Below are 27,178 nucleotides of genomic sequence, written 5' to 3'. Positions count from 1 at the left end.
AAACGTGAAGGAGGATGTGAGGATAGTATAACGTACCTGACATATTAGAATTGTTCAACGTTCCTTCAATAAATATAGTGTGGCATAGTTGTAGCAATCTCAAGACATGATCGACAGTGCACGCAGTCGGATCGTTGTTCGGAGGCGATTCCCATTCATTAACAAGTCTCATTGATGACGGGAAGTTTTCATTCACCGAAGTAATCATACTGGATTGACAATCCTAATGAAAAAGTAACAAAAAGACAAATGAATGAGAGAAAATGAAAGATGAAAATGAGTAAAATTTATATCTAGCATATAAAGTTATATTGTCGGAATCTCAATCGAACCCAAATAACTATATAACAAAATAGACTGATTCCGACTAGGAGTCAGTTTTCATTTGTTATTGTTGGACCATGTTATCGGCAGCATGACATTTAGCTACAATTTACTTAAAAAATTACTTGAAACGACTGCTATATGAAGCATTAAAAAATTCAAACAACTGCTGTATGAAGCATTAACAAATAATACCAGCAAGGGGGATAATTCATTTTAGATTAAAGAATATTATAGGAACTGTCAATTTTCATTTATTGTTATACCATGTTGTTGGCTTGAAGCAAATCTACATCAACACTGGGTCCTGGAAGAACGTTACAGATGACCACTCCAGATTGAGAAGAGCCCTGAATTAACATGTGAAATTACTATGAATGACGCATTTTTAAATAATCACTTAAAAATAAGAATATCAGTTGGGGGGGGGGGGTAACTTTTTTAAAAGTTGAGAATATCAGGTGCCTCCAGTACAGCTAATGGTCTATATATATTTGTTCAAAGTTAAAAATATCCCAAAATAAAAACCATTGTATTTCACAAGGTTGTTGATAGTGCTCAATAAAAAGAGCAAAATATTTTATTCAATTTTAGATAAAACAAAAATAGCATCAGCAACAAATCTATTTCAGTCTAAAAAGACTTCAATTGATAAAAATAGCCTCTGGTCTTAGTTAAGGCATGATCTTTAATGAAGAAAATATACATAACGAATATAGATGTTTTTGTGAGACGTTTTGAATGAATTCAATTATTTATACAGAAGTGCACTTTTACCTAAATCGGAGTTGGGAATAATTTTCCCTTTTACCAATTTGGTACTCCCAAATCGGGAGCGGCATATGTTTTATTACCGTTTTATCTGTTTAGTTAAATAGGTTTTGGATACCGGACCATGCTTACGATCCAGCAGCCTCGTCAGACCTTACAGAAATGGTTGTTATTTGGAAGAAGGTTTTTAGAGGAAATATGAGGAAAAAGAAAAAGGGGGGGGGGTAAACTTAACTATTGTCAATACTCGTCTCCCTCCCCCTTATCTCTTATACAGATAAAACGGTAATAAAAAATAAAACATTTGCTCTGCAATAGTATTGAGCACTCTTCAGGTTTTTATTAATTACCAATTTTACTATATATATATATATATATATATATATATATATATATATACACAGAGTCGTGCGAGATTGCCCCCCCCCCCATTTGGGGGTACTAAAGCGGAAAAAGGAAAAATTATTCCTAACTCGCATTTAGGTAAAAATGCACTTTCGTATAAGTAATCGAATTCATTCATAAAAAGTATTACAAAAACGAACAACATCTATATAAATCCAAGATAGCCTAGTGGTAGAGGTTTGGGCTTCTTCCATGAGGTCCCGATTCTGAATCTCGCTAGATTCAGCCACTGAGGAGTTGTAGCTGGTGATTACATTAGCTAGTTTCTGCCAGAAGTGAAGACTTATTTGGAAAATGGAAAGGATTAAAAACAGAACAGACAGACAAAAAAAAAAAAAAAAGTCTTATTTTTTAAATGAAACACACACACACTTTAACCTAAATGCGAGTTAGCAAGTAAGTTCTTGCCAGTTTTTTTTTTTAAATTTACATTTTTAAAAAATTAAAATTAGGAACTAAAAACTATTTAATAAATGATTAATTCTCCATCGTGTTCACAACTTTTTCCGAACGTTCAACAAGATTCTCAATACCTTTTCGGTAGAAATCATTTAATTTTGACTTGGAAAATAAAATATAAATTTTCGAAACACAATATCTTTAAAAAATGGCAAGAACTTAGTTGCCAATCCAATATATATATACATATATGACCCCTTTTCAGGTTATTTAGCACTGAAAAATTTTTAATGAAAGCCTGCTTTATAAATATTTCTAAAGATTTTAAACTACTCATTATGTTTGATGTAGCGTCTCACCATTAAAAATCAATCGTACAAAATTTGGACAGGAATATTTTCAAAATAAAAAATAAAAATAATTACATTTGAAAGTTCAGTTTTTGATTCTCCTTCCTTTAATTCCCTGTATGTAATTCTGGAAAAAAAAAAAAAAACAAATAAAAAAGTCAACTTGTTAAGAATAAAGTGTGCAGTTCGTTGCCACTACTATCTGGATAATATGAACAAAAAAGTGATTACAACTGTCGGGAAAATAACCAATTATACTTCATTCAGGAAGAATAGATTAGTCATGTGTGTCCAGTGTGATAATGTATGGAAATGAAACCTAGCCAAGGAGTGTTGAGGACATGTGTTGCATGGAGAGAAATGATATTAAAATATAATGGATGTATAATGTGAGTTTTATAGACAAGCTTAGATCTTTTGGTGCTGTGGCGCAGTGAGTTAGAGTACTTGGAAAAAAATTGTAAAAGTGAGATTCTCTTGAATGTCAAACGTTCAATTCTCAGTGTGGACAATCAAAAAATAAAGTTGCGAATTACTTAGTATTGACAGGTGCCCCATGAAGTAAATAAAGGGTTCCATTTGAAATTCAATCTAAATTCCTGAGTTCGACTGAAACATTCGAGTTTGACAATACACCTGAAGGAGGTCAGAGGTTATACTAACCGAAATGTGAAAATGACACTCAAGATGAGAACAGTAGTTTGAAGAATCCAAATATGAACAACCAAACCTCATCTCAAAAATTCAGGAACAAAAAAAAAGCATTAGTTTACAATGTAAAGTTAATGCAAACATCCGAGACAGTAATAAAGCTGAGCATGAATTATGTTTTGTTTTTTTAATTAGGGCAACCTAATTAAATTAATTAATTAATGCTCATTGAAGGTTCTTATGCGAAATTTAAATATTTTGATTGATTTATGAATTTTTTTAAAATTACTCAACTTTTTTTTTTTTTTTTTCCCCCCAAGGTGATCACCACTTATCACCGGAAGCCACTTAGGGATAACGGTTATTGCATGTACAACACGTTAGTGTGTGTGTGTGTGTGTGTGGGGGGGGGCTTAATAAAAATGTCTACTTAAGGGGGTGGTTCATCAGGAATTTGTTTACGTTGGACTTGAAGACATCCAGGTTGTAGTCAGGTGGGAAGCAAGCAGACGGAACAGAGTTTCACAGGCGTGCAGTTCTAAAAAAAGAAGCTTTGTTCATGGAATCTACGTTTTGATTTAGGCACAGATAAGGAGTGGGGAAAATTTTTGACCGTGGTTTCAGCTAGACGGGTGTTTTTTGTAAAAGATTTGCGAGGGGGGGGGGGGGCTAGAGATGGGAGTTCAGATGAGCACCTGCCATGGAAATAACGATAAAACAAAGATAGGCTCGCAACGTCTCTATGGGAGAGAGGTTGCAGCGAAGAGAAAAGGGCATCCCCCACTAAGCCATAAAGTCTATTTTGTACTCTGTCAAGGCAGGATAGGCTGTTTTTAGCAGCTCCTACCCAGATATGGCAGCAGTATTCCATCTTTGGGCGTACTTGGCTTTTATATAGATAGAGAATTGCATCAGTAGTGAGATATATTCTTGAGCGGTAGAAGGATCCCACCATCTTTCCAGCGACCTTGGCAACAGACTTCATTTTGGGGATGAATAAAGGCAATTTTTGGGTTGCCCTAATTATAAATTTTCATGTTTCATAGATTTTTGTTAAGCCTTGGTTCCTTTTGCCACATTCTAATTGTAAATAAATACTTACGGATGTACAAAGGAAAGAAAAAAAAAAAAAAAAAAATGAAAGAAACGATACTAAAAGTTTGTTTCATGTTCATAAAAAAAAAAAAAATTTTTTTTTAAATAAAAATTAGTAAATATTTTGAATTAAATAAATCCAACCCTACAAAATTCCCCTAAGGTAAAATTCCCCTAAGGTAAAATTTGAGGTGTTATTGTGAAGGGGAAGATTTGCTGTAATTACCCCCCATCCCCTCTTGTTACCCCCCCTTTCCCAAAATGAAAGTAAAAGAAATTGTGCTAGTATCTTGTTAATAAAAGAATACAGCACCTTTGTGGATGTGTGTCTTATACAAATTTAACTTTTAGTTCCGTACTCCTGCAACCTTTGTTTATATGATCTGTTAATTTGAATTGCTAATTTTATTGACGCAAAATATTTCAGTTCTGCTCAAGTGGGAAATGAAGCAAGCTTTTTTTCTTACATGTACGTTGGCTCCCAGATGCGTTTCAATCTTTCACTTCTACCATTACTTCCACCTTGCACTCGCAATTGCTGTACATATTTGAAGATGCAAGCATTTTCATCACCCATGTAGATTTCTACTTCATCAGTCTGGGAACAAAAATAAAAAAAATTATACAAATGAAAAAAGAAAAGAAAAAAAAAAAAAATGATATATATATATATATATATATATATATATTAGTGTTGGGATGATTAATCAGAATCCGGAACTTTTGGGATGTCTGAATCAATTAAAAATTTGTGCCTATATTATGATACCAAAAACTATTTTTGTCTTTTCCATTTTATTTTGTTTAAAGCAAAGCCTTCTGCTGCTGGTAGTGACGATAAAATCGTTACTAACGATTTAAACTATCAGTAAAACTAAAATCTACAGAACCCCCCTCCCCCTTCTGGCAAACGTACTATTAACATGTTTGTCTACATTTAACATGTTTTTATGATAAGCATGAAAAAACTTTATAGTTAAATATTTAACTTTATAACGAATCAGAAAACTAGTACGGAATCATCCCATCACTAATATATATATATATATATATATATATGTGTGCGTTATGAGGTGCTTATTTTTGTAAATTATGGCAGTTAAAAAAAAACTTATGGATATAAGTATCAGTGAAAAATATTGTAAACCAAAAATTTTTTTTAAATTATCAAGTAGAATTTTCATAAAGAAATAAAATTTACTATTGTAGTAAAACTTCAAACAACAAAACTGCTCAACATCTTCATATAAGTAAAAAGGAGATAATCTACAACGCACTGATTTGACTGTATGTTGTTCGGATTGTGGAGATTCTGAATAGTAAAATTAAATTGATCAGTATAGTCTTGATTTTTTGTCCTGTTATTTCATTTTGAACGGTCATATTTTTGCACCTATCACAATGTAAATAAGCATTAAATGTACACATCGCAGAGAGCTACACAGAAACGGTCAGGCTTTATTCTATTAGAAAATAAAGATTACAAAGATTAAATCAACTTAAAAAAACGATTAGCTTTTTTTAGTTCCATTGGATTGATCTGATTCAATGTGTGAACATTTTTAACGGCCAATGAAATCAAGTAGCAGTAGCTGGATATAGAAGTTTGCTTATAAATAAATGAGCTGCTAAAAGAATTTTTTTAGTCTTGTCAATAAAATAATTTTTTTAGTCTTGTCAATAAAATAATTTTTTTAGTCTTGTCAATAAAATAATTTTTTTAGTCTTGTCAATAAAATAATTTTTTTAGTCTTGTCAATAAAATAATTTTTTTAGTCTTGTCAATAAAATAATTTTTTTAGTCTTGTCAATAAAATAATTTTTTTAGTCTTGTCAATAAAATAATTTTTTTAGTCTTGTCAATAAAATAATTTTTTTAGTCTTAATAAAAAGGATGACAGAATTTCAAATCCCACAGTTAGCCTTAGAAAAACAGTTCATAATGTTCCTATTAACTTGTCTCCTCACAAGGGCAGACACCAGGTTGGTTTTTAATGTGAGGAAAATCCAGCTCCCAAAAAGGGACATTCTGGATAGGAACAAAAATAATTGTCTCAGTCATGAAAGATTTCTCCTCCACTGACAGAGGACAAAAAAAGTGAAGTGTAGTTTCAGAACAGGATACATTTTGTTCCTAGCTAAAAGGCTAAGTAGTTCATGTTATCAGACGCAACAACTTATAAAATTTTGCCTATTTCTTCATCCATGTGGTTGTTTTCACCACACCGAGCTGCTTAGACAATTTTGTAGCTCTGGTAGTGAAGGATAGACTTTAAAAAGTCATTTTCTACTCTTAATTTCCAGTTTGTAAAAATTTACTCAGAAATAATTCACCTGGGAAAATGTTAATTAGTAATAGAACTGTTCACAGATGAAAACTATTTACATCTACATAAAAGGTGTACTTTTTTTTTTTTAAAGTTTAAACAAACCAGAGATTAAAAAGTTCCAACATGGGAATGCAAACTTACTCCTGTTGTGGCGGGTGCCTTCAAAAATAAGGCAAGACGTGGTTGCGGGACTTGTTGTCCCAATTCAAGAAGTGAACCATCTTCTGAACCTGGAGATAAAAGAAAAATAAAACATGTTAATTCATAGACATGAAATTTCAAACAACTGGCATTACAAAAGTAACAAAACTTCTGAACATCAATAACCTTGTCATTCAAAAATGATATCTTTTATAAATTATACCATTAACAATTATTACACTACCACCATACTTTCATTAATCCTTATCCACAAGTCGCCTTCAGGCCTTGATAAGTGGTGACTCCCAAGTACAAAAAAAAAAAAAAAATAAAACTTAAGAACTTAACTTAAAAACAAAATTAAAACTGAGTAGGACTTGTTTGGATAGAGAAGATCCTTGCATTTTGTGTAAGTCTTTAGAAATTATTTAATAATTAATTTAAAAAAAAAATGAAATATACACCCCTAGAGATCTCTTTAAAATGGTTAACCCATTAAGCAAGCAATTAAAAGGAGTCAATTCATTAAAAATACATAAAATTATTGTTGAATAAAATCTCAATGAATTAATATTTCTATATTTTGCAAAGGTATTTCATTGAATCCATGGTGTTCTATACTACAGATCACTTCATGGCAGAGTTAAAAATGCATAACTGGAAGACCATTAATATTTTAATGACTGGAGGCCTACTGACAAAGTAGCAATTAAGTCAGATAAAAGATGAACCGCACATTTTTATTTTTTTTTTGTTACATAATTTTTTTTTTTTTTTTTTGAATGAAAAAATATTTTCATTTATCTTTCAGCAGTTCTTTCTTGGTTATGGGTCAGAATGTCATTCTATACATTTTCAGTTAAGAATATCTGAAAATCAGGACTTTGTTGGCAATTAAAGTCAGAAAGGTAAGCCCTGTGTCTAGATTAGGTTCTTAGCTAGCCAAGTGAATGCCCCCCCCCTCCATCCCCGATAGAAAACCTCAAAGATGCCCACACTGCAACTTTTCTTTTTCGTCCCTGGCCACCTCAATAATTGATCTCATCTTGGAGCAACATCATCTTTTTCTTTGATTCTGTCTAGAATTCAGCCCTATTTATAGATCAACCTGCTTGTTTTCAGGCTCCACATCAAGCCGGAAAACAGTAGGTTGTCTATCATCTAGAAAGAATTGGGAGGGCCTTACTAACATTCATTTTGAACATCCCCCCCCCCAACTCTAATGAAAAATATCAATAAAACAACTTTTTATAGGATTCTATTTATTTATTATTATTATAATATATATATATATATATATATATATATATATATAAATAAAATGAAAATTACAATTGAATTTACCAAAATGATCCAAGATGGTAAAATTGAAGTAAATTATAAATATTAAAGAATTAATTCCTACCCTCTGATGAGAAGGAGAGTATTTCTTCGAAACTCCGCGGATTAAGGACTATCCATTTATCTAGTGTTTCCTTTTCAGATTAAATATGTTTTTAACTCATTTCAAAGTGTTTTTTAACATTTCATTAACTGTTTGCTCATATATATATATATACACAAAAAAAAAAAAAAAAAAGATTTGGGAATCTTATGTCTTATTTTAAGACTCTTGATACGTTTGTGGTATTATGGTGAATGAGAATCCTAACTAGGATTAGTGTAGACCAATCAAAGGTACAGTGATGAGGATAACCATAGACCCTCCCTCCTCCCCAGTTTTTTTGATTAGCCTTGTGTCTAATTGTTTTATAAATTCTTGGCAAAAATAATTTATAAAAGCCGAACGCACATTTTTATTTATCTTTTTAACACAATCCTATCCTCAGGGCGTAGAATGTCATTCTGCATATTTTTGAATCTAGTGTATTTAATTCTGCTACAATCGCTGAAAGAAAAAAAAAAAAAAAAAAAAAAGTTCAGAGGCTCCAGTCATATTTCTCAAATGTGTCGTGAGATTGGCTTCAACCATGTCATTGTAGCCTATCTATAAAATGTTGATAATTCCTAAACTAAATTCTATTTAGATCTAAAATGCTGCCAAGGAACTGAGAGAGACAAACCTGGTGCTGGAATTTCAAAGTCTTGAGTTTGGTTGACATTTGTCCGACCAGGTCGAGGATCAAAGGCAGGTATAAGAGCAGAAAATTGTCGTTTTAATACAAATTCATCATCCCACATTCTTGGCTTCTCTCCTCTGAATTCAATATCATCCTCTTCCTATATAATGAAATTTTTTTTTAAATGAATATAGATTAAAATATCTAAAAATATACATTTTTAAAATAAATCTAAAAATTTTTTAGATATAAAATCCTAAAAGTAAATTAAATGCATTTTTAAAAATAAATTTACACAAAAAAATAATTTTTCATACTTTACACAGTTCATGTTAAAAATAAAGTTCATTGTACCATATTGAAGCAATAAATTCACTTACAAAAATATTTGCCGTTTAAATATTTATGGTTTATAAGTTTCTAATTTGACATCAAAAACAGGATGCTTTTTAAGATGTGTTCATTCAATCTGCACTTTTTTGATAAAAATTCTATTTTGAATATGAGACCTAGTCTCTTCTGGACACCGTTAAAAATATTCAAAACTTGAATGCAAAAGATCAAAAGAAAAAAATGTATAATTTTATTAAGAAAAAAAAAAAGGTACTTGTACAGTTTAATCAAGACATTAAAAAATGAAAATATCGAAAAAGGTTATATTGTACATATCTGTTTTGGACTGAAGATCTCAAAAAAAAAAAAAAAAAAAAAAAAAAAAAAAAAAATTTCCCCTTAATTTGATCAAGTAGTATTTTTTTTTACAGCGGAAAACACGTTTTTATGACAACACGTTGAAGGTAGCCATCCTTGAATTTTTTTAACATGCGATAGGGAGATAACTTAGTTTAAAGTGCCATCACCCCCTCCCCATCTTTAATACTAGCTTTTAAGCTTTGCTTGCTATCATTTTTATTTTCACTGTAAAAAAAAAAAAAAATTAAAAAAAAATTAAAATAAATAAAAAAATAAAAATAAGAAAAAAAAAACAATAATAAAAAAAAAAAACAATAAGAAAAAAAAAAAAACAATAAGAAAAAAAAAAAAAACAATAATAAAAAAAAAAACAATAATAAAAAAAAAAACAATAATAAAAAAAAAAAAACAATAATAAAAAAAAAAACATGAAATTTAGTGAATCTTTTTTTTGGAGAACTTCATTCCATAATGGATACATACAATATAACCTTTTTTGATATTTTCATTTTTTTTACTGTCTTGATTAAACTGTTCAAGTACCAGAAAAATTTATAATTTTGTTACAATGTATAACTTTATAAAAAAACTTTAAATTTAAATACAAACAAAAAACAAGCTTACCATGACAACATCATCAAAATCATCATCCTCATTTTCATCATCATTTTCATCACCGTCGTTATCAATATCGGGCATTAGGTCATCATCCAAGTCGGCTAACAAAGCATTAGCTTGGCAACTCTCCAAGAACTCATTATCACTTTCACTTGAGGTGGATGGCAAACTACGAGTAAGTGCTTGACTTAAAGTCATATTTGTCATCGTTTGGGCAGTTGTCAGAGTACTTGATGTGGTTGACTGGGTGCTTGTGAGATTAGGGAAACTTTGAGCACTCAACAGACTGCCTGAAAAATAAATATAAATACTATAAACCACTTACCAAATATAAAACTGTCATATTTATTGCACTCATTTAGAGAGCTACTAAAACCACACTTCCTAAATTTCTTGCCACTCCCTCTTCTAGTGTGAAGAGGAGCTTAAGAAACTTCAAATAATTTTGAAAGAATATGCAGGGAAAAGAAAACATTGAAATTAGTTTTCTTTTCAGATTATGACCAAGAAACTGATTTTATATATTAGATTTCAGCATAAAATAGCATAGCATGTTATGCATATATTTTCCAGCAGTTATTTCATACAGGAAAAAATGCAGAAATCTTGGGAGGGGGGGGGAGAGAGGTGTGTGCCTAAAAATAGGGGGTAGGTGGAAGAAAAAAAAAAAAAGAAAAACACTGAAACACGGAAACAGGGGACAGGGAAAAAAAACCACGGAAACGGGGGACAGGGAAAAAAAACCACGGAAACGGGGGACAGGGAAAAAAACCCACGAAAACGGGGGACAGGGGGAAAAAAAACCCACGGAAACGGGGGACAGGGAAAAAACCCACGGAAACGGGGGACAGGGAAAAAAAAAACCACGGAAACGGGGGACAAGGAAAAAAAACCACGGAAACGGGGGGGCAGGGGAAAAAAAAAAACCACGGAAACGGGGGACAGGGAAAAAAAAAAAAAACCACGGAAACAGGAGGACATGAAAAACAAATGAGGGATGAAAAAAATGCCTGGAAACAAGAGAAATGTTATTGTGAAGAATAAAGAATGTTTTTAAACTTACTTGGTGAATTAGCAAAAGCAGCTAATCTGACTAATCCAGCGTTGTTAGCAGTGGAAGCAGCCATGTTATTTGTTTCATTAGTTAAGTTCCTCCTGGCAACAACTGCAAAGGATTCCATTAAGTTGTTTCCAGGTTCAAGAGTTGTGGGCAAGTTAGGGACACTTACACTCATAGTGTTGGTTGGTGAACCGCGAGAATTCTGAGCTTCATGTAACTTTCTTGTCTCCGTACGAAATATCTTTTTCTGCTGACTGAGATACGTGTTCAGCGTATCGATTCCACCTTCTGCGCCTGAGGTTGCAAAAAAAAAAAAAAAAAAAAAAAAGTTTTTAATAACAAAGACTTATGAACTGCTGTTTGGGTGAATGTTTGTACAGTGTATATCAATACAGACAATTATCTGAATCGATTATGTAAATATTTTCAAAGTAAAATTATTTTTGGCAGCATACAGAATATTGAATTTGTTGAACTTGTAGCATTTTTTTTTTTTTACAATACATCTTTACTGACAAATTTTTTTTGATGTTTCTAACTTAAAACAGGTCATGATTTTCTCTCTTCCTCTTATTTCTCTTTAGAGATGTGTTGTTTTAACTAGATTGTTTACATGTTTATCCAGTAATTCCATATAATAATCATTCATATTAAGTGCTACATGGCAATCCTATGCCCCAAATACAACTATGTTACAGAGAACAAGATTTCCTAGTATTGAATCCACATTCGTAAAAGAATGTGTTTTCAAATTTTTTTTTTTTATTCAATCTTCACCCCAAACAAGGCATAGTGCCACTTTGAAGTAGGGGGCTACTATCGGGGACATAATTTGCGGGGGTATTATGAAGGGAGATAGATGAGTAGAAAGATGTTTGTTGACATTACATTTGAACTTCTGCATATCAGTACAGTTGGGAAAGCAGAATACCGGAAGGGAGTTCCAAAGACTTGCAGTTCTGAGGAAGAAACTATTGGGAGTAAAAGGCTTTCTTACACCTAGGGATCTCTACTGTAAAGGGGTGGGACTTAGTTGCTTGTTGGGTTTGTCGGGGGTAGTCACGTCAAGGAGGTACAAGTGTTTGCAGTTCGTCAGAGCATTCACCATTAAAGTATTTGTAGAACAGGCAGAGGGATGCAAAATTTCATTGATGGGACAGAGGCTGGAGCCTAGATGACAGTTCAGGACCTATCAGGTTGGCGACTCTCTTTTGAACCCTGTCCAAGAGTGAGAGACAAGCAGCAGATGTGCACCAGCCCAAATGTGACAGCAATACTCCATATATGGGCAAATGGTGGCCTTATAGAGGTACAGGATACTTTCAGGCGTAAGTAATTTTCTGGCATGGTAGAGAGCCCACCTTTGCAGCAGCCTTGGCAATGCTCTCAATGTATATATTCTAGTTCATATTCCCTGTAAACGTTAGGCCGAGGAATTTAAAGGAAGTACTTTCAGGCAGTGTGTTTTTGGGCATTGCTATTGGTGGTAGAGAAGGTCTCTTGTAATTATGGAGTGAAACAAGCTTAGTCTTGGCAGTATTGAATGTGACCATCCATTTTTGTCCTCATTCCACTACAGATTGGAGGTCATCCTCTAGTGTTTCTGCCATTTCCTTAGATATGTGTTCATATGTGTGCATTTGTTTTCCCCTCATGCCTGTTATAGAGGGTGGTGTCATCGGCAAATATACCCATCTCTTAAACAATTTTATCAGGGAGGTCATTTATGAATATCAGGAATAATAAAGGTCCAAGGGTAGACCCCTGGGGTACTCCCGCATTTATATCAATGTTTGGATGTACGACTGTCGAGGACAACTTGGATTTTTCTCTTACTTAAGGATTTAATTACATTATGTATTCTTCCAGTAATACCATATGATCTAATTTTCCTTAGAAGACCATCATGCCATACCCTGTCAAAAGCCTTAGATATATCAAGGCCTACCGCTCTACCCTCCCCTGTTTTGTCCAGTGAATGGTATATACGTTCAGAGACTACAGTTAAGATATCTGCTGTTGAACGGGCTTGCCAGTATCCATATTGTTTGTCAGTCAGGAGTTAGCAGCTGTCAGGTGCTGGACTAGGGCTTGATTAACTAAGGACTCAAATATTTTGGCAAAAAGTAGGAGGAGGCTAATGGGGCGATAATTTAGTGGGTCAGTTCTTTCACCAGAATTCTTGAAGACTGGTACCACAGAAGTGGTTTTCCAGCAGTCGGGAAAGCAAGATTCGTTAAGGCATTTATTATAAAGTTTGGAGAGAACTGGAGCAATATCAGCAGATCATTTTTTATTAGCACAGCCGGGATGAGATCTGATCCACATGCTTTTGAGGTGTCTAGGTTTTTTATGATACCATGCACCTGAGAAGGGGTGGTTTTCGAATCGTCTAGTGTGGCGTCTGTCACCAAAGGAAAGCCGGGGAGGGAGTGGTGTGCCGGATCAAATGTGGAGTTTGAGGCAAACCAAATTGCAAGCAGATTAGCCTTGTCAGTTGCTGTGCAAGCAACCTCATGATTGTTTGCTAGTGGGAGAATCATTGACTGCCCATTATTTACTACACTGGTATAGATTTTACAAAAATCACAGGTTCCTAATTTCTGTGCTTTCAGTGGTTTCAGTGTAATCTGTCTATTACTCTTAGAATTATTTATGGCTTCTATATACTTCTGTCTGAACTGGACATGTCGGTTGAATCTGCGGAACGCGTGCTGCCTGTGAGCAATGGCAGCTGCACAAGCAGAGGTAAACCATTGAGGAGAGTGAGGCTTACTATAGAATTTCTGTTGGGGGAACATGTGCCTCAATTGCAGTTTTGAACCATTCAGTGGTCTCATTTGCACACTGTTCAGCTGGAAGAGAAAAGATATTTCCCCATGGGGCATTTCTGAGTAGTTCCCTGATATCTTCCCAGTCAGCCTTTTTGCAATATCTTGTTTTGAGTAGTGGGTCTTCAGTTTTAGGGCGAGAATTTAGGGTGATTTCTACCATTATCACAACATGATCAGCATTCCCGAGTGGGCTGTGGGCATTTGTTGTACAGTCATCGAGAACTGTTGTCAGAAATAGATCCATGAGCGAGTCCTGCTGGTCTGGGAAATGTGTCGGGAATGTAACCTGAGATAGGGAAGGTTTTCGCTTGGCAGGGCATACTGCTCGAACGGATGATACATGGCTACCAAGGCAGCATTTTTTATGGTGAAATAGACACATCAAAGTCGAAGAGACAATGTAAAGATTCATTTAGGTTTGCTTTGAAATGATCGAACATAACATTGGATGGGTGAGATTGAATGGCACAGAGAAAAAATCTGGCGTGGATTCATGAAGGGACAGTCTTTTAAGATGTCAAGTCTAGCATGCAGTTTTCAAATAGTTCATCCGTAAAGGGGAAATAGGTTCAGAACCAACTCCAAATAGTTGACTTGTCAATTGTACCGCTTGTGAAAAGCAGTGCCTGTCACTTGTTTGCCTAAAAAGTCATCTGCGCAAGCAGGTACAAACTTCTGCAGCTGAAAATAATATTCATGTGAGTTAAAAATGATTGACAATGCCAAGTTTTTTTTTTTTTTTTTTTTTTTTTTTTTTTTTTTTTTTTTTACAAAGTATTCACCACTACAAGATCCAGAGTGCACCCGAGGATAAGGGTTAAAGTGTACAGCGGTTAGTAAGGACAATATAGTAATCGTTATGAGTGTAAATTTGGTAAATTGGATTACTTAAGAACAGCTCATCAACAACTTGTTTACATTGGACTTGAACACAGCTATATCAGTCAGTTTATGCTAAAACTAGAATTGTCATAGAGTACACAAAACCTGAACAATCTGAGAGGTAATAAATATACACATATATACACATACATACACACACACACACACACACACACACACACATTTTCAGACGTGCATCTGCATGTTATATCTTCACACAGGATATCACACAGCAAATCAAGCAGACTCATTCTACTGTATTTTTTCTGTGAAAAAAAAAAAAAAACAAAAAAAAAAACAAAAACAAAGCTTACCTCTTCGTTTTTCCATTTTAGACGGAGCAAGTCCACTTTCTCCACCTCCAGTTGCACCTTCTAAATATTCGTGTTCTTGACTGTTCTGTTCCCAATGAACGGCTGGCGTCGACTCTTGTGCATTATTGCCATTATTTGATTGTTCCTCACTTGAATCTACTGTTACCATAACAATCGTGTCGTTACTGGCTAAATTAGCAACACTATCTGCCAAATTCTGGGTTGTCTTTAGGGGTGAAAAAAAAGAAAAGAAAAGTTAAATACGAACATTATCTGACACATCCTCATTTGCTTCTAAAAAAAAAATAAAAATGTCAAATACAAACGTTATATTCATTTATCTAAAATTGCTTTTACACCAAAAATTAAAGTGGATTTTTCTTTTGTAATTACAATTATAATTTTCAAAACCCTGAAATAGAAAAGAAAAACATGCATAAAATATTAATTATAAAAAAGTTACATAAAATTTATTTCTTAATTAAAATTGAATTACAATTCTGAGTTAAATACTGAAAAAAAAAAAAGAAAAGAAAAAAAAAAGAAAAAAAAAGAAAAAAAAAAGAAAAAAAAAGAAAAAAAAAAAGTTATCAAATGTGTCCATTGAAGATATTTCAATGGACAGCCACTTGCTTCATCCTTATATCCTTCTGCAGTTTCATAGGATATCCGGTCATCAGAAGTGGATTAGTAGAATACTGTCTCTATATAGTTGAATATAAACTCAGACACCTTTTTCCAGTTTCAAATTTTACTTGAATATATAAAGACTGATGATTTTATTAATATACTCCTGGTGATCGAATGTCCTGTGGAACTGCAGTAAAAATTATTTGTTATACAGAACTATCTGAAAGAATATTAAACTTTTTATGTATGCAAAGTTCCTTGTCTTGAATAAATTCCGTTCCAGTTCTGAGGTTGATTTTCATGTCATATGCATACATATTTAATTTTCAAGAAATATATACTTTTAATAAATAAGGTCTTCCAAATTGCCAAAATTAATTAAACTCAATAAAAATGAATTGACACTTTCAGAGAATACATATTGGAATTAAACATACTAAACCAAAGATGTAATTACATAACACTAATGTTATTTTATTATTAGTATACTACTACTAAAATAACAGTGTGATGTAAATGCATTTTTGGTTTGGTATGTTTAATTCTGAGATATATATATATATATATATATATTTATTCAAAATGTATTTTTACACAAGTGTTCTATTTTGATTTCCTATTTAGCAACACCTTTAAAACAGGAAACCAATCAATTATTCCTTTAGAACACGCCAAGTGCATTCCTGGATTTAATAAAACAAAAAAAAAACTGGACAACAGACTTGTCCCGCCTAACAGTACTACTATGAAGCGTAAGAGAAAAACAAAAAAGTTTATTCTTTGCGTTGGAGGACTTCAAAACATTTTTACATACACGTTCTATTGAGATGATATCTATATCAAGGAGTAAAAGTGAAGTTTACAAGCCAAAAACTTCTGTAAATTTGAAGTGAATATGAATATATAAAAAAAATATAAAAAATAAAAAAAGCTCAATACAACCAAGAAGATAGAAAATGGAGCTAGTTACTTGAAACTCCACGGATTAAGTTTCTTAAGTGTGTCTGAATGCCAACGGGAATAACCAGAAGTGGCTGATCGTGATAAACAGGAAAACATGGAAATACGATAGATAGTTACAAGCATGTATCTAACCCAACCTGCGCAATTAAAATTAATTTATTCTAATTCATAAAAAAAGCAGCCTTCATAGATTTGTATTAGCTAAAAACAAACAGCAAATTCAGAAAAAACTTGAAGACTGCTGGGCCGACCTTTACCAATTATTCCTGTCAGCTTCCGAGCGAGCCGGAACCACTTGTGAAAAATCACAGATCGGTAAATGCAGAAGCGCCAAGATATCAGATGAACCTTTGAATAAAACTTTTCCTGCTGAACAGCGTTCAGAGAAGGTAAACGAGTGGACCAATGTGAGTATAGAAGCATCTGTCTCCATAGCAAGCCTCACTCTATCCAATCATGCGCTTATACACGTGAATCTCTAATTGCACCACAGCACCAAGCATTTAACCATTTTGACTGCTATAGGTCAGCTGGAAACATCAAGAAACCACCACAAGCAGATAATAGTCGTGTAAAACCAAAAAAAGTACAGGTCTGTTCAGGATACTAAACATTGCATCACAGGAATTAAAAATGTATGACTGGGAAAATCTATAATACTAGCAGAGGTTCCTGGCATTGCCCAGTCCTGAAATATACTTACATATAACATTTTAATTCATACAGAATTCATATATATTATTAGTGTCGATTTTCTATTGATTATTATATTGTACCCAATATATAGTAGTGATTTCAAAAGTAAAAAAAAAAAAAAAAGACTCCAATGCCATCAGATAGAATCAAAACCCAAACTTATGAATTCTTGGTAAAATCTATATAAATAGCAAAGTGTGTGTGTATGTGTTTGTAGGTCTTGCAAAAACTTTCGACGCATGACCAATCTTCACAAGATCCATATTGTTTTCAAGCTTGATGCTTTGGATGACAAATATTGAAAAATCGGCCAAAAACATTAATTCCTTCACCCTCAACTGGACAGTTTTATACAAGGAGCGATAGTTTTTTTTTTTTTGTCAACATTTTTGAAAGTTATCGTCTTTGTTTGACTACGCTAAATTTCAACGCTCTCAACTTCCAGTTGCATGATGGAGAAATTGGCTAAGATGTTAGGGTTTTTTTTTTCCTCCTTTGCGTTATGGGTTCGAACCTGCCTGCCTACTACCATTTTTTTAACACCTCTCTCCGCCCGAGCTGCCTACTGTTTTGATGTTTTCATAAACAAAATTTTTGATACTTCATACACCTAGACCTGTTTGGCATCTTACCCTGTTGCAGTCAATCTAGCAATTTCAGCCAGCTTCCTCTTTTGGAGGAAGTGTCCAGCGAAAATATAATTGCAGATGTGTGCGCGTGATATCAGGGAGCACAGAAAAATAATCAACGAGTTAAATTACAACAAATGCATACAGATTTTTTTCGTAGAGTCATTTATATATTTTCTAATATAAATTTAAGTCCTTGGACAAAAGGAAAGCGATACTAAATGAATAGGGAATGTTTAGTTATTGTCAAAGGTGACAATAGATTTATTCTGGCACCGACAAATAAATTTAAACCTAAATGAAAAAAGTTAATATAAATTGGGAAAATGTGTTCTCTAAATGATTTTCTTGTGAACCAACCTAAAATTATAATGTAACAAAGAACTAAAAAAAAAAAAAACAAAAAAAAACAACAAACAATAAGTAATCCTTTTTAGCTGGGATTTAAAAAAAAAAAAAAAAAAAAAAAAAATTGAAACTTTATTTCATTGAAAGTTTAATTAAATAAGAATGGCTTTAAAATTTAAAAAAGTTAACCCAATGCAATTTTTTAAGCATTGAAAAAAAAAAAAAAAAAAAAAAGTTAGATCAGAAAAAAACAAATCTTTCCTTTCATAAGTGAACCTATTATATTTAAAACATGAAATTCTAAAAATGAAATAAAAATTAGATTATCAAATTAGAAAAGAAAGGTGAATAAAAATGAAAAAGCCAAATTTTTTTGGTAACTGAAAATTAGGAATACAGCAATTATGAAAAGCGAAAAAAAAAAATTTCAAAGATTAAATTCTTTAAAAATTTATCCAGACAGGAAAATATCAGATTTAACTAAAAATTAAAAGAAATTGCTAAAAGAAAAGGTTTTAATTAGAAACAAAGGACAAGTCAATTGATTTTTAATACTAAGATTTTGGAATAAAAACCTCTGAAACAAAATTCTGGTGACAAGTGAAAATTATATATATATATATATATATATATATATATATATATATATTAATAGAATCTCAGGATATGGTGGCCCTAGGATAGGATTTTTTTTCAGGTTACGATGTGGAATACAATGGGTTTTTTTTTGCCCCTTGTTAAGGTATTTATCCTGCCTTATGGTGTTATTTATAATGTTATTTGATTATATACATGTATTTTATGTACTGTACTGTATTTTGTTAATTTTAATGCCATATCCTGCAGTTCTACTATATATAACGATGTGATGCTTTATTCTAAGAGCAATTTTCTTTTTAAAATTCATTTTCAAAAAACTGACAAAATCTTTATGGCCTGTTTTGCATGCACAAAATGTATACATATAGTTTAGTTGTTCATGCCTGTACAAAATGACCATAAAGTTATGCAAGAATTTTTGCCAAATGAATAAAGAAATGGTCACTAAAATATTTACTTACACAGTCTGAATTGTTAAAAGTAACTTTTATTTAGCTTTTCCCTTTAATATTTGACGTGTGTGTGTGCGCGCTGTTTGTGGGAAACAACCACAGCAAGTGCTCGATTATAAAGAAAAACTTAATATAAGAGCGTAATAAAATTTTGCAGGTTAGAAACAGTATCGCCAGTTTCAAATCCAATGTAGGGGAACCAGTTTATAGGCGAGAAATATTGAACTCTCTTCAGCCTCTGCTTTTGAGGGTAGAACATAAAACAGGCCGAAGAGAGTCCAATATGAACAAAGCTTCTTTCTTAGAACTGCACACCTGTGGAACTGTCTTCCGTTTGCCTGCTTTCCAGCTGTCTACAATACGGTCATCTTCAAGTCCAACATAAACAAGTTCTCGATGAGCCACCCTCTGAAGTAATCCAATTTACCAAATTTACATTTCTAACGATTAGTACAATATTTTCCCATATCCTAGAGTGACCTCCAGACTTTGATAAGTGGTGATTCCTTTGTTAAAATAAAAACTGGTCTCTATATCGGATTTGAAACCGGCAGTATCAATGTTTTTCTTAGGTGTAAATTTTATATATATATATATATATATATATATATATATATATATATATATATATATACACACAGGGCTCTACATTGCGAGTGAAACAGTTGCATTTGCAAGTGATTTTTCAAAGTGGCGACTAGAAATGAAATGCTTATTTTTGGCAACTGTATTTCTTTCACTGACAATTTTCCAAGGCTCATTACTGAGCGAAAAATATTTTTTCTAACTTCTTTTTTTACTAAAATGAACAAAGTTAAATTATTTAAACAATAAAAGTTTAATAGAATATACTTATTTTTAACAAAGGCTGTTTAAAAAAAAAAAAAAAATCTGAAAATGTTTATACCTTCAAGCATCAACATACAATCTGTTGTATATTTAGAATCACACTTGTTTAAAAATATACAGAAAAATCTTGATGTACATAATCGTCACAGAACAAAGATGTCATATTCTAAAAATCATATGGGTTTGGCTAATAAACGAAAATATTTAGTCGTCAAAGGTTAACTAAAGATAAATTTGTCCATAGAGGCCTGTATATAAATATAAAATTGTATTATTACCTGCCAAAAGTAACATGTATCACAAAGTGTGTGTTGAGTAGATATTTCAAAGAAAAAGTCATGGGGTTTTGTTTGCTTAGTAAAACAAGGGGCAATTTTTTTTTATTCAGTAAAAAAAACAAAAAAACAAAAAAAAAACAAAAAAAAAAAAATAGTACTGAAAACAAACCAGTACTTTTTTTAGAATCAAATTTGGAACTAAAAAATTACATTGTAGAAAAAAAAAATATATATACCATTTCTGAAGGTGTGTATTTAACTAATTATAAACTCTTTACATCTTGTTGCATTTGACTAACAAATAGATTGTTGCACTAAGGGAAATGTTAGGGTTAGAAGTTTTTAGTAATTAAGATATTAGAGTATTATATATTATTAGGAACATTATAACTGGGAAAGCAAGTTTTGCAAATACAAAAGCACCAAAGTAAAAAAAATAAAATATATCTATCATGTTGAACCTAAATAGCAGTGCATCTAAAAAAAAAAAAAAAAAGTAACCAGATTAAGTTTAAGGAACTTTGAAGTGGTTATGTGCACTAAATTTTATACTTGCAAGTAGACAATACCTTTTTTTTTTTTTGAAAAACAAAGGTTACTTGTATTTATTGATTAAAAGGGTTTTATTTCTACACAGTACAAGTGCTTATTCAGGGTGACCCAATAAAAAAAAAAAAAAAAAGAAGCTAAATGGAGGCCATCTAGAACATATGCTGTAGAATGGAGAAAATAAAAGGCCAAATACCCTAGTGTTTTAATGTGATGTTTTGAATATAATAAACTAGTTATGACCAAAGTTTCATTTCATTCGGGCAAAACACTAAGAAATGGGGCCTAATTAGAGTTAGGCCACTTTTTTTTTTTCGGGGGGGGGGGGGTCACCCTGTAGGACTTTTTTGATCAATTGCTATATTACAAGCCATATTGCCACTTGGAGTGTAAGAGACTACTATTTCTGACTGAGTAGTTGAGTAGTTGAGCAGCGAAATGTTGGTTTGCATGACAATTCAATTTTTACATGTTAGTACAGTCAGGAAAGCAGAAAAGAAATCCAAAATCTAGCAGCGCAAAGAAAAACTATTAGAATAAAAAGCTTTCTAGCATCCAGGGAAAGGGTGGGATTTTGCTGCTTTTTAGGCTAGTTGTAGGGTATGTACATTGAAGGGGCACAAGTGCTACGAGTTCAGAGCACATTCCTTTTAGTAATTATAAAACAGACACAGGGATGCGACATTCTAGTGATGGGACAGAGGTTGGAGCTTGGCTGATAGTGCGGGATCTGTTAGATTTCATTTTTAATTATTTTTACATTTAGATATTTTATGAACCGTTTTTTTTCCTTGGCAAGTTGTTGAAATTCAAATATTTTATTTTTTAAATTCCATAATTTAAAAAAATATCTTTAAATAACATTTGTCTTAATGACCATTATCAGATTTTAATCGCTTTTATTCACACCAAACAAGATGTAAGGGGATACTGTGTGAATTAGAGACCAAATTTATAGGGGGTATCTTAAATGGGGAGTTGTGCAGCAAGATGTTTATTCACATCAGATTAAAATTTTTTCGCATGCTGGTAGAGTTGGGGAAAACAAAGTAGGAAGGCTATTTCAAAGAAAAACAGTTTCAGGAAAGAAGCTATTAGAGTAAACTTTCTGGCAATTGGACACATCTACCGTGAAGGGGCAGGATTTTGCTACTTGTTAGACATATTTATATTGAGACAAGTGTAACAAGTTCAGAGTGTATTACTTTGATGTACTTATAAGACAAACTTAGGGATGCAACATTGCGATACTATAAGGGCTGAAACATTTATTTACCTCCTGTAGTGGAAGATGTGACACAGGGTTGTGTGAAACAAATGACTTGGAGGAAGAATACTCTGGCCAAATAAAAAAATACTGGGTAGCCCTGTCAATATTTCCTAGTTGTTATAAAACTCTTTTTTTTCTTTTTAACCCCGATGAAGCATAATTACTGTATTTCAGTTTCACAAGTTAAATTAAATGTTTATATTTGATATAGTTATTAAGTTCTACTTAGCATTGAGCACTTACCATTTCAGTTAGTGTTGTGGCAAAGTCTGACTTTTTTTTTTTTAATTTTTTTTATTCATGTTCGTTCACTCCTAACAAGACAAATTGCCACTTGGACATAAGGGAGTATTAATTGGGACCATGCCTAGGAAAGATTAGCAAGATATTAGTTTACATTACATTTAAACTTCTGCATACAGTACTGTCAGGAAAGCAGGTAGCAGGAAGGGAATTCCAAAGTCTAGCTGTTTGAGGGAAGAAGTTATTAGATTAGAAAGCTTTCTGGCATTTAGGGACCTCAACAGTGAAGGGGTGTGATTTTGTTGCTAAGGTTTGTTGGGGATATGTATGTTGAGGGGGCACAAGTGCAACGAGTTCAGAGCACACCATTAAAATATTTGAGGTAACATTGTGCCGATGAGGTAGGGGTTGTAGCCTAGTTGACAAAGTGGGACTTATTAGATTGAAAACTGTCTTGGACCCTATCCAAGAGGGAGAGACTTGTGGTAGATGCACCAGCCCAGATATGGTAAAAAGTACATGAACAAGGTGCTAACAAGTGTATGGATGAGGTCATCATGGAGACCCCCTATGTCTTTCACCAGGAGTCCACTCTAGCACACAAGACCAATACAACCCCGGCATGATTGCTCAACAATGTTCCCTGCCAGTGGTTGTCAAACTTGTGGCCGCCCTTCTCACTCGACGGCAACCCTCTTGATCATTTTTTTCTGAGACATAATAGAGGCTAACACCAACAACCATGTCCATGGTCAACTCTCTGGAAAATGTTATCATGAAGGCATTCATCTATAGATGACATGGTTGCCAAAATGTACAACTTATTTCACACAAATAAAATTTATGTCTTATTCAGAGCATCTAAGGACAAGATGCTCTGAATAACAGACATAAATTTTATTTTTTTCGCCTGATGAGGAACGATTGCTTTTTTAATAAATCAATCCGCTCTGAAACATTAGCATGTTTAATGTAATGAGTATGTAACACTTGTCATATATATATATATATATATATATATATATATATATATTAAATTGTAATTCAATGAATTTCAAAAAACTCTCATTGAAATGAAATGAAGTGGTTGAGTTTCATATCAAAGAATTTTTATTATTCTAAGCAAGACAAAGAATGTTTTAGAAAGTTTATCTCCATAACCTATAGGGTTTCGATGTCTACCATCTCATCAGAGGAGTGAAAATATTAGCAAATAGTTATAAAGGTATGCACCCTATTTGCTAAAGTCAGTGAGACATGGAAAGTCAAAGTCTCACTGACTTTAGCAAATAGGGTGCATACCTTTATAACTATTTGCTAATATTTTCACTCCTCTGATGAGATGGTAGACATCGAAACCCTATAGGTTAAGGAGATAAACTTTCTAAAACATTCTTTGTCTTGCTTAGAATAATAAAAATTCTTTGATATGAAACTCAACCACTTCATTTCATTTCAATGAGAGTTTTTTGAAATCCATTGAATTACAATTTAATTTATTTGCTCTATCTTGAATATCGAGCAATTCTCGTTTAGATGGGATAACTTATAGAATATTACTGCCAGTAATATTTTGTAAACCTACAATCTCAAGTTTACATAACCACTGATTGTTAAATAAAAACTACTCCGAAGTATATATATATATATATATATATAAATAAATAAACGAGAAAGGAAATTAAAATTAAGTTGAACTTTATAATCAATTTATTGTTCGGCTGAATACTCTAAAAAAAAATAAAAAAATAAAAAATTTACAAAGTCCTTATTCTGCAGAGTTTCAAAGAATACTATTATTCTTCTCATCAGAGGATGCATTTCTAGAAGGGATGGGGATGTTTTTTGCAGAGAGGGGGAGATATTCTTTGTCGAACATAATTGGATGGGATCAAATGCTCAACTATTAAGGAACATATTTTCTATATATAAATACTGTTGTTTATATTAGTTTGAGGTTTACCATTGTGTATATCCGGTAAACACTACATCCCTTTGTTTTCATATTATATATATAAAAATGAAAATTAAAAGATAAAATTAAAATATAAAACAAAACCAAAATAGTAACTATCAAGATAAAGTTTTATTTTTTATATATACATAAGGAGTTGAAATAGATTATATTTAAGTTTAATGAGGTCGTTTGGAATGACCCTTGTAGCAGTTATGTCAGGGGTGTCATTTTATATGGTAGTGCAGGTTGGGTTCTCACCCAGTCCTCCCTCACCGACCGCAACGTAATGACAGAGGCATGATTAGATGAAGCTATCATGTGAAATCCGACCAAAGCCGATGAATTAAGTCAAAGGATCAACTCAAAACAACATTTACCCAGCATAGATGTTATTTTAAAGATCAATCTGTTGAGTAGGTATGGTCATATAGAGCAGGATTCCACAAACTTTAGGACACCGTGGAGCCCCTGAGCAAGGTAGGTTTTTCACGGAGCACTAATAAGATAATTTCTAAAATAAATATGAAAAAATTTTAAATTTCAACTTATACTTATTAATTATTTACTATGATTTCGTGTTTACAACCATTTTTTTTTTGTTTGATTAAAAAATGTTGCATTTTTTGTTAATTTATTTTCTTTTTTATGAACCATTCTGAAACTACACCTGTAGTTTATGTATCATATCTATTTCTACTGAAAAGAGAAATAATCAAATGTCTTTGGGAAACCTTGATATAGAGTGTTTAACCTCCTGGATAAACTATTGTAAAAACACAGGTCTTCAATAGGAGGAAGGTTTGCTAGTTTAAGACATGTAATTGGATAAGACCATATGGAGTGCAGTTTGACCTGTGAGGACTGGAAATTGAGCTTGGTAAATATAAAAAGAAAAACGTCCAACCCATTGACAAAGGAAAAGCAACGTCAAATGAATACAAAGAGATACCTATGTATTTCAATAATTGCTGGATATTAAATTGGCATATTATGATCACTTTATAACATAATCAGGAATAGAAAAAGGAAAATGTTGGTTGTCTGTACCATGACGAGGTTAATCTATATATATAAAATATAAAATGTATGTGTGTATGTTTGTGTGTCTGCTAAAAACTTTTGACAGACAACAAATTCACAAACTCGGTATCATATTGAAGTCCCATCCTTTGCTCAAAAAATTTGGGGTCAACAAAAACGGCCCTCTCGACCGATTCTACGCATGCATCAGATGATGTCATGACCTGATTTATTTTAAATAGTTGAAAAACTGAACAAATTTCATGTACGTCGCGTTAGGTCAGTTGATTAACGCGTTGGTTCATTACCTAAACGTTTTGGGTTTGAATCGTGGTGTGAAATGCCCTTTTTTCTTTTTTTCAATTTTTTAAATTTAAATATTGAGCCAGTGTTATTTAAGCCATTTTTCACGTAACGTTCGTTTTTCTGTTTTTTTTTTTGTTTTTGTTTTACTTTGCTTATCTACCCCCAACCACACACCCCAAAACACCCGGGTACCCACCGATTTTTAAAATTTTAATATCAAAACAGGCTTACTTAAGCCATTTTTCACGTGTTCGTTTTTCTGTTTTCATCGTTCGTTTGCCATACGTTAGTTTTTTGTGCCCTCCCCCCCGCTTAAATGTTAACGTTGTTTTCTTTTTTTTTTTACTTCGCTTATAACAAACAAACCTGGTCATTGATGTCGTCGTCGTAACGCTCGACGACTTCCGGGCGCGCACCTGTCAATTTCGTTCTTACTTAAATAAATTCAAACATCTTTCACTAACTCATTCTGGCTGGCCGATTTTATTTTCAAACTTCGCCTCAGGGCTTCCGGTTCAATAAAGCACGAGATATTGCCTGGTGTTGTCCACCATAGAGTCTGCGACACTCATAGCACTATAAATGCTAAAAGCAGATTCAGTAAATAGATTTTTGGTAGATTTGAAAAAAGTCAAAAAAAGAAAAAAAAAAAAGAAAAAAACATTAAATCATGTAAATACCAATAAAATTAGAATATTGTTATTGATTGAATTTTTTTCCTACTTTTAGGATTTGAAGTTTACATAATTTGTTTTAAATAAAAAAAACAAAAAAACTTTATGCTAAGTTAACAGTTCATTTATCCTTAGCACGTGCATACACGGGGCGTTCCAAAAGTAATGGCTCCTATTTTTTTTTTTATTCTGACCAAATGCATCAGAAGGGATTGCAAGCTGCATTGTTATGACGACAACTTCTGCATTCATGACGTGAAAGTTACATTCGTTACAGATATTGATGGTGTTAAAACTAAGCAACAACTGATCAATTATGATGAAACTTAAATATCGCTTTGAATAATTTGCTTTTCAATCTTGAGGTTGAATGAGAAAAGACAACAGCTGTCATATCCATACTTTTTTGGTCAGAAATAAATTTATCACTAATGAAGCAGAAAGACTGATGGAGGGGCAATAATTTTGCAGATCAGTTCTTTCATTAGAGTTCTTGAATGCTGTCACCACAAAGTTAATTTTCCAGCTATCAGGGAAGCAATATTCAGCAAGTCATTTGTAAAGTTTGGAGAAAACAGGGGCCAGCTCAGAAGTAGCAAGATGAATGGCTTAAAAACATAGGAGTTATAATCAAATCAGAGTGTGGCATCAATCTGTAGTGGGAAATTGGGGTGGGGGTGTTATGGAATCTGAGGTAAAATTCAGTGCAAGCCCCCCGGGCAACAATCAGTTCAGTCATATTCAATGACTTTATAGTTATTAAATCGTAGGGGGGGGGGGGGGATTG

At 32.7% G+C, this 27,178-nt stretch overlaps 1 protein-coding gene across 9 annotated transcripts in view; it reads right to left on the bottom strand.

Moving 5' to 3' along the window:
* Positions 1-27,178, bottom strand: part of LOC145268363 (E3 ubiquitin-protein ligase HECTD1-like) — a 252,115-nt gene that overhangs the window by 17,201 nt on the left and 207,736 nt on the right. For all 9 annotated transcript variants that reach the window (XM_080123895.1, XM_080123902.1, XM_080123901.1 and 6 more), the window contains 8 exons: positions 14,928-15,153; positions 10,901-11,191; positions 9,844-10,127; positions 8,530-8,686; positions 6,467-6,555; positions 4,463-4,593; positions 2,325-2,376; positions 37-223 (listed from right to left, as the gene is read on the bottom strand). In XM_080123895.1, coding sequence (XP_079980021.1) covers positions 37-223; positions 2,325-2,376; positions 4,463-4,593; positions 6,467-6,555; positions 8,530-8,686; positions 9,844-10,127; positions 10,901-11,191; positions 14,928-15,153 — 1,417 coding nt within the window. The remainder of the gene's footprint in view (positions 1-36; positions 224-2,324; positions 2,377-4,462; positions 4,594-6,466; positions 6,556-8,529; positions 8,687-9,843; positions 10,128-10,900; positions 11,192-14,927; positions 15,154-27,178) is intronic.

Source organism: Euprymna scolopes, chromosome 43 (genome assembly GCF_053919585.1).
Source record: "Euprymna scolopes isolate OS-2025 chromosome 43, ASM5391958v1, whole genome shotgun sequence".
Lineage (NCBI taxonomy): Eukaryota > Metazoa > Mollusca > Cephalopoda > Sepiida > Sepiolidae > Euprymna > Euprymna scolopes.
The sequence above is the reverse complement of the archived record's forward strand: the minus strand, read 5'-3'. Positions and strand labels throughout refer to the sequence as shown.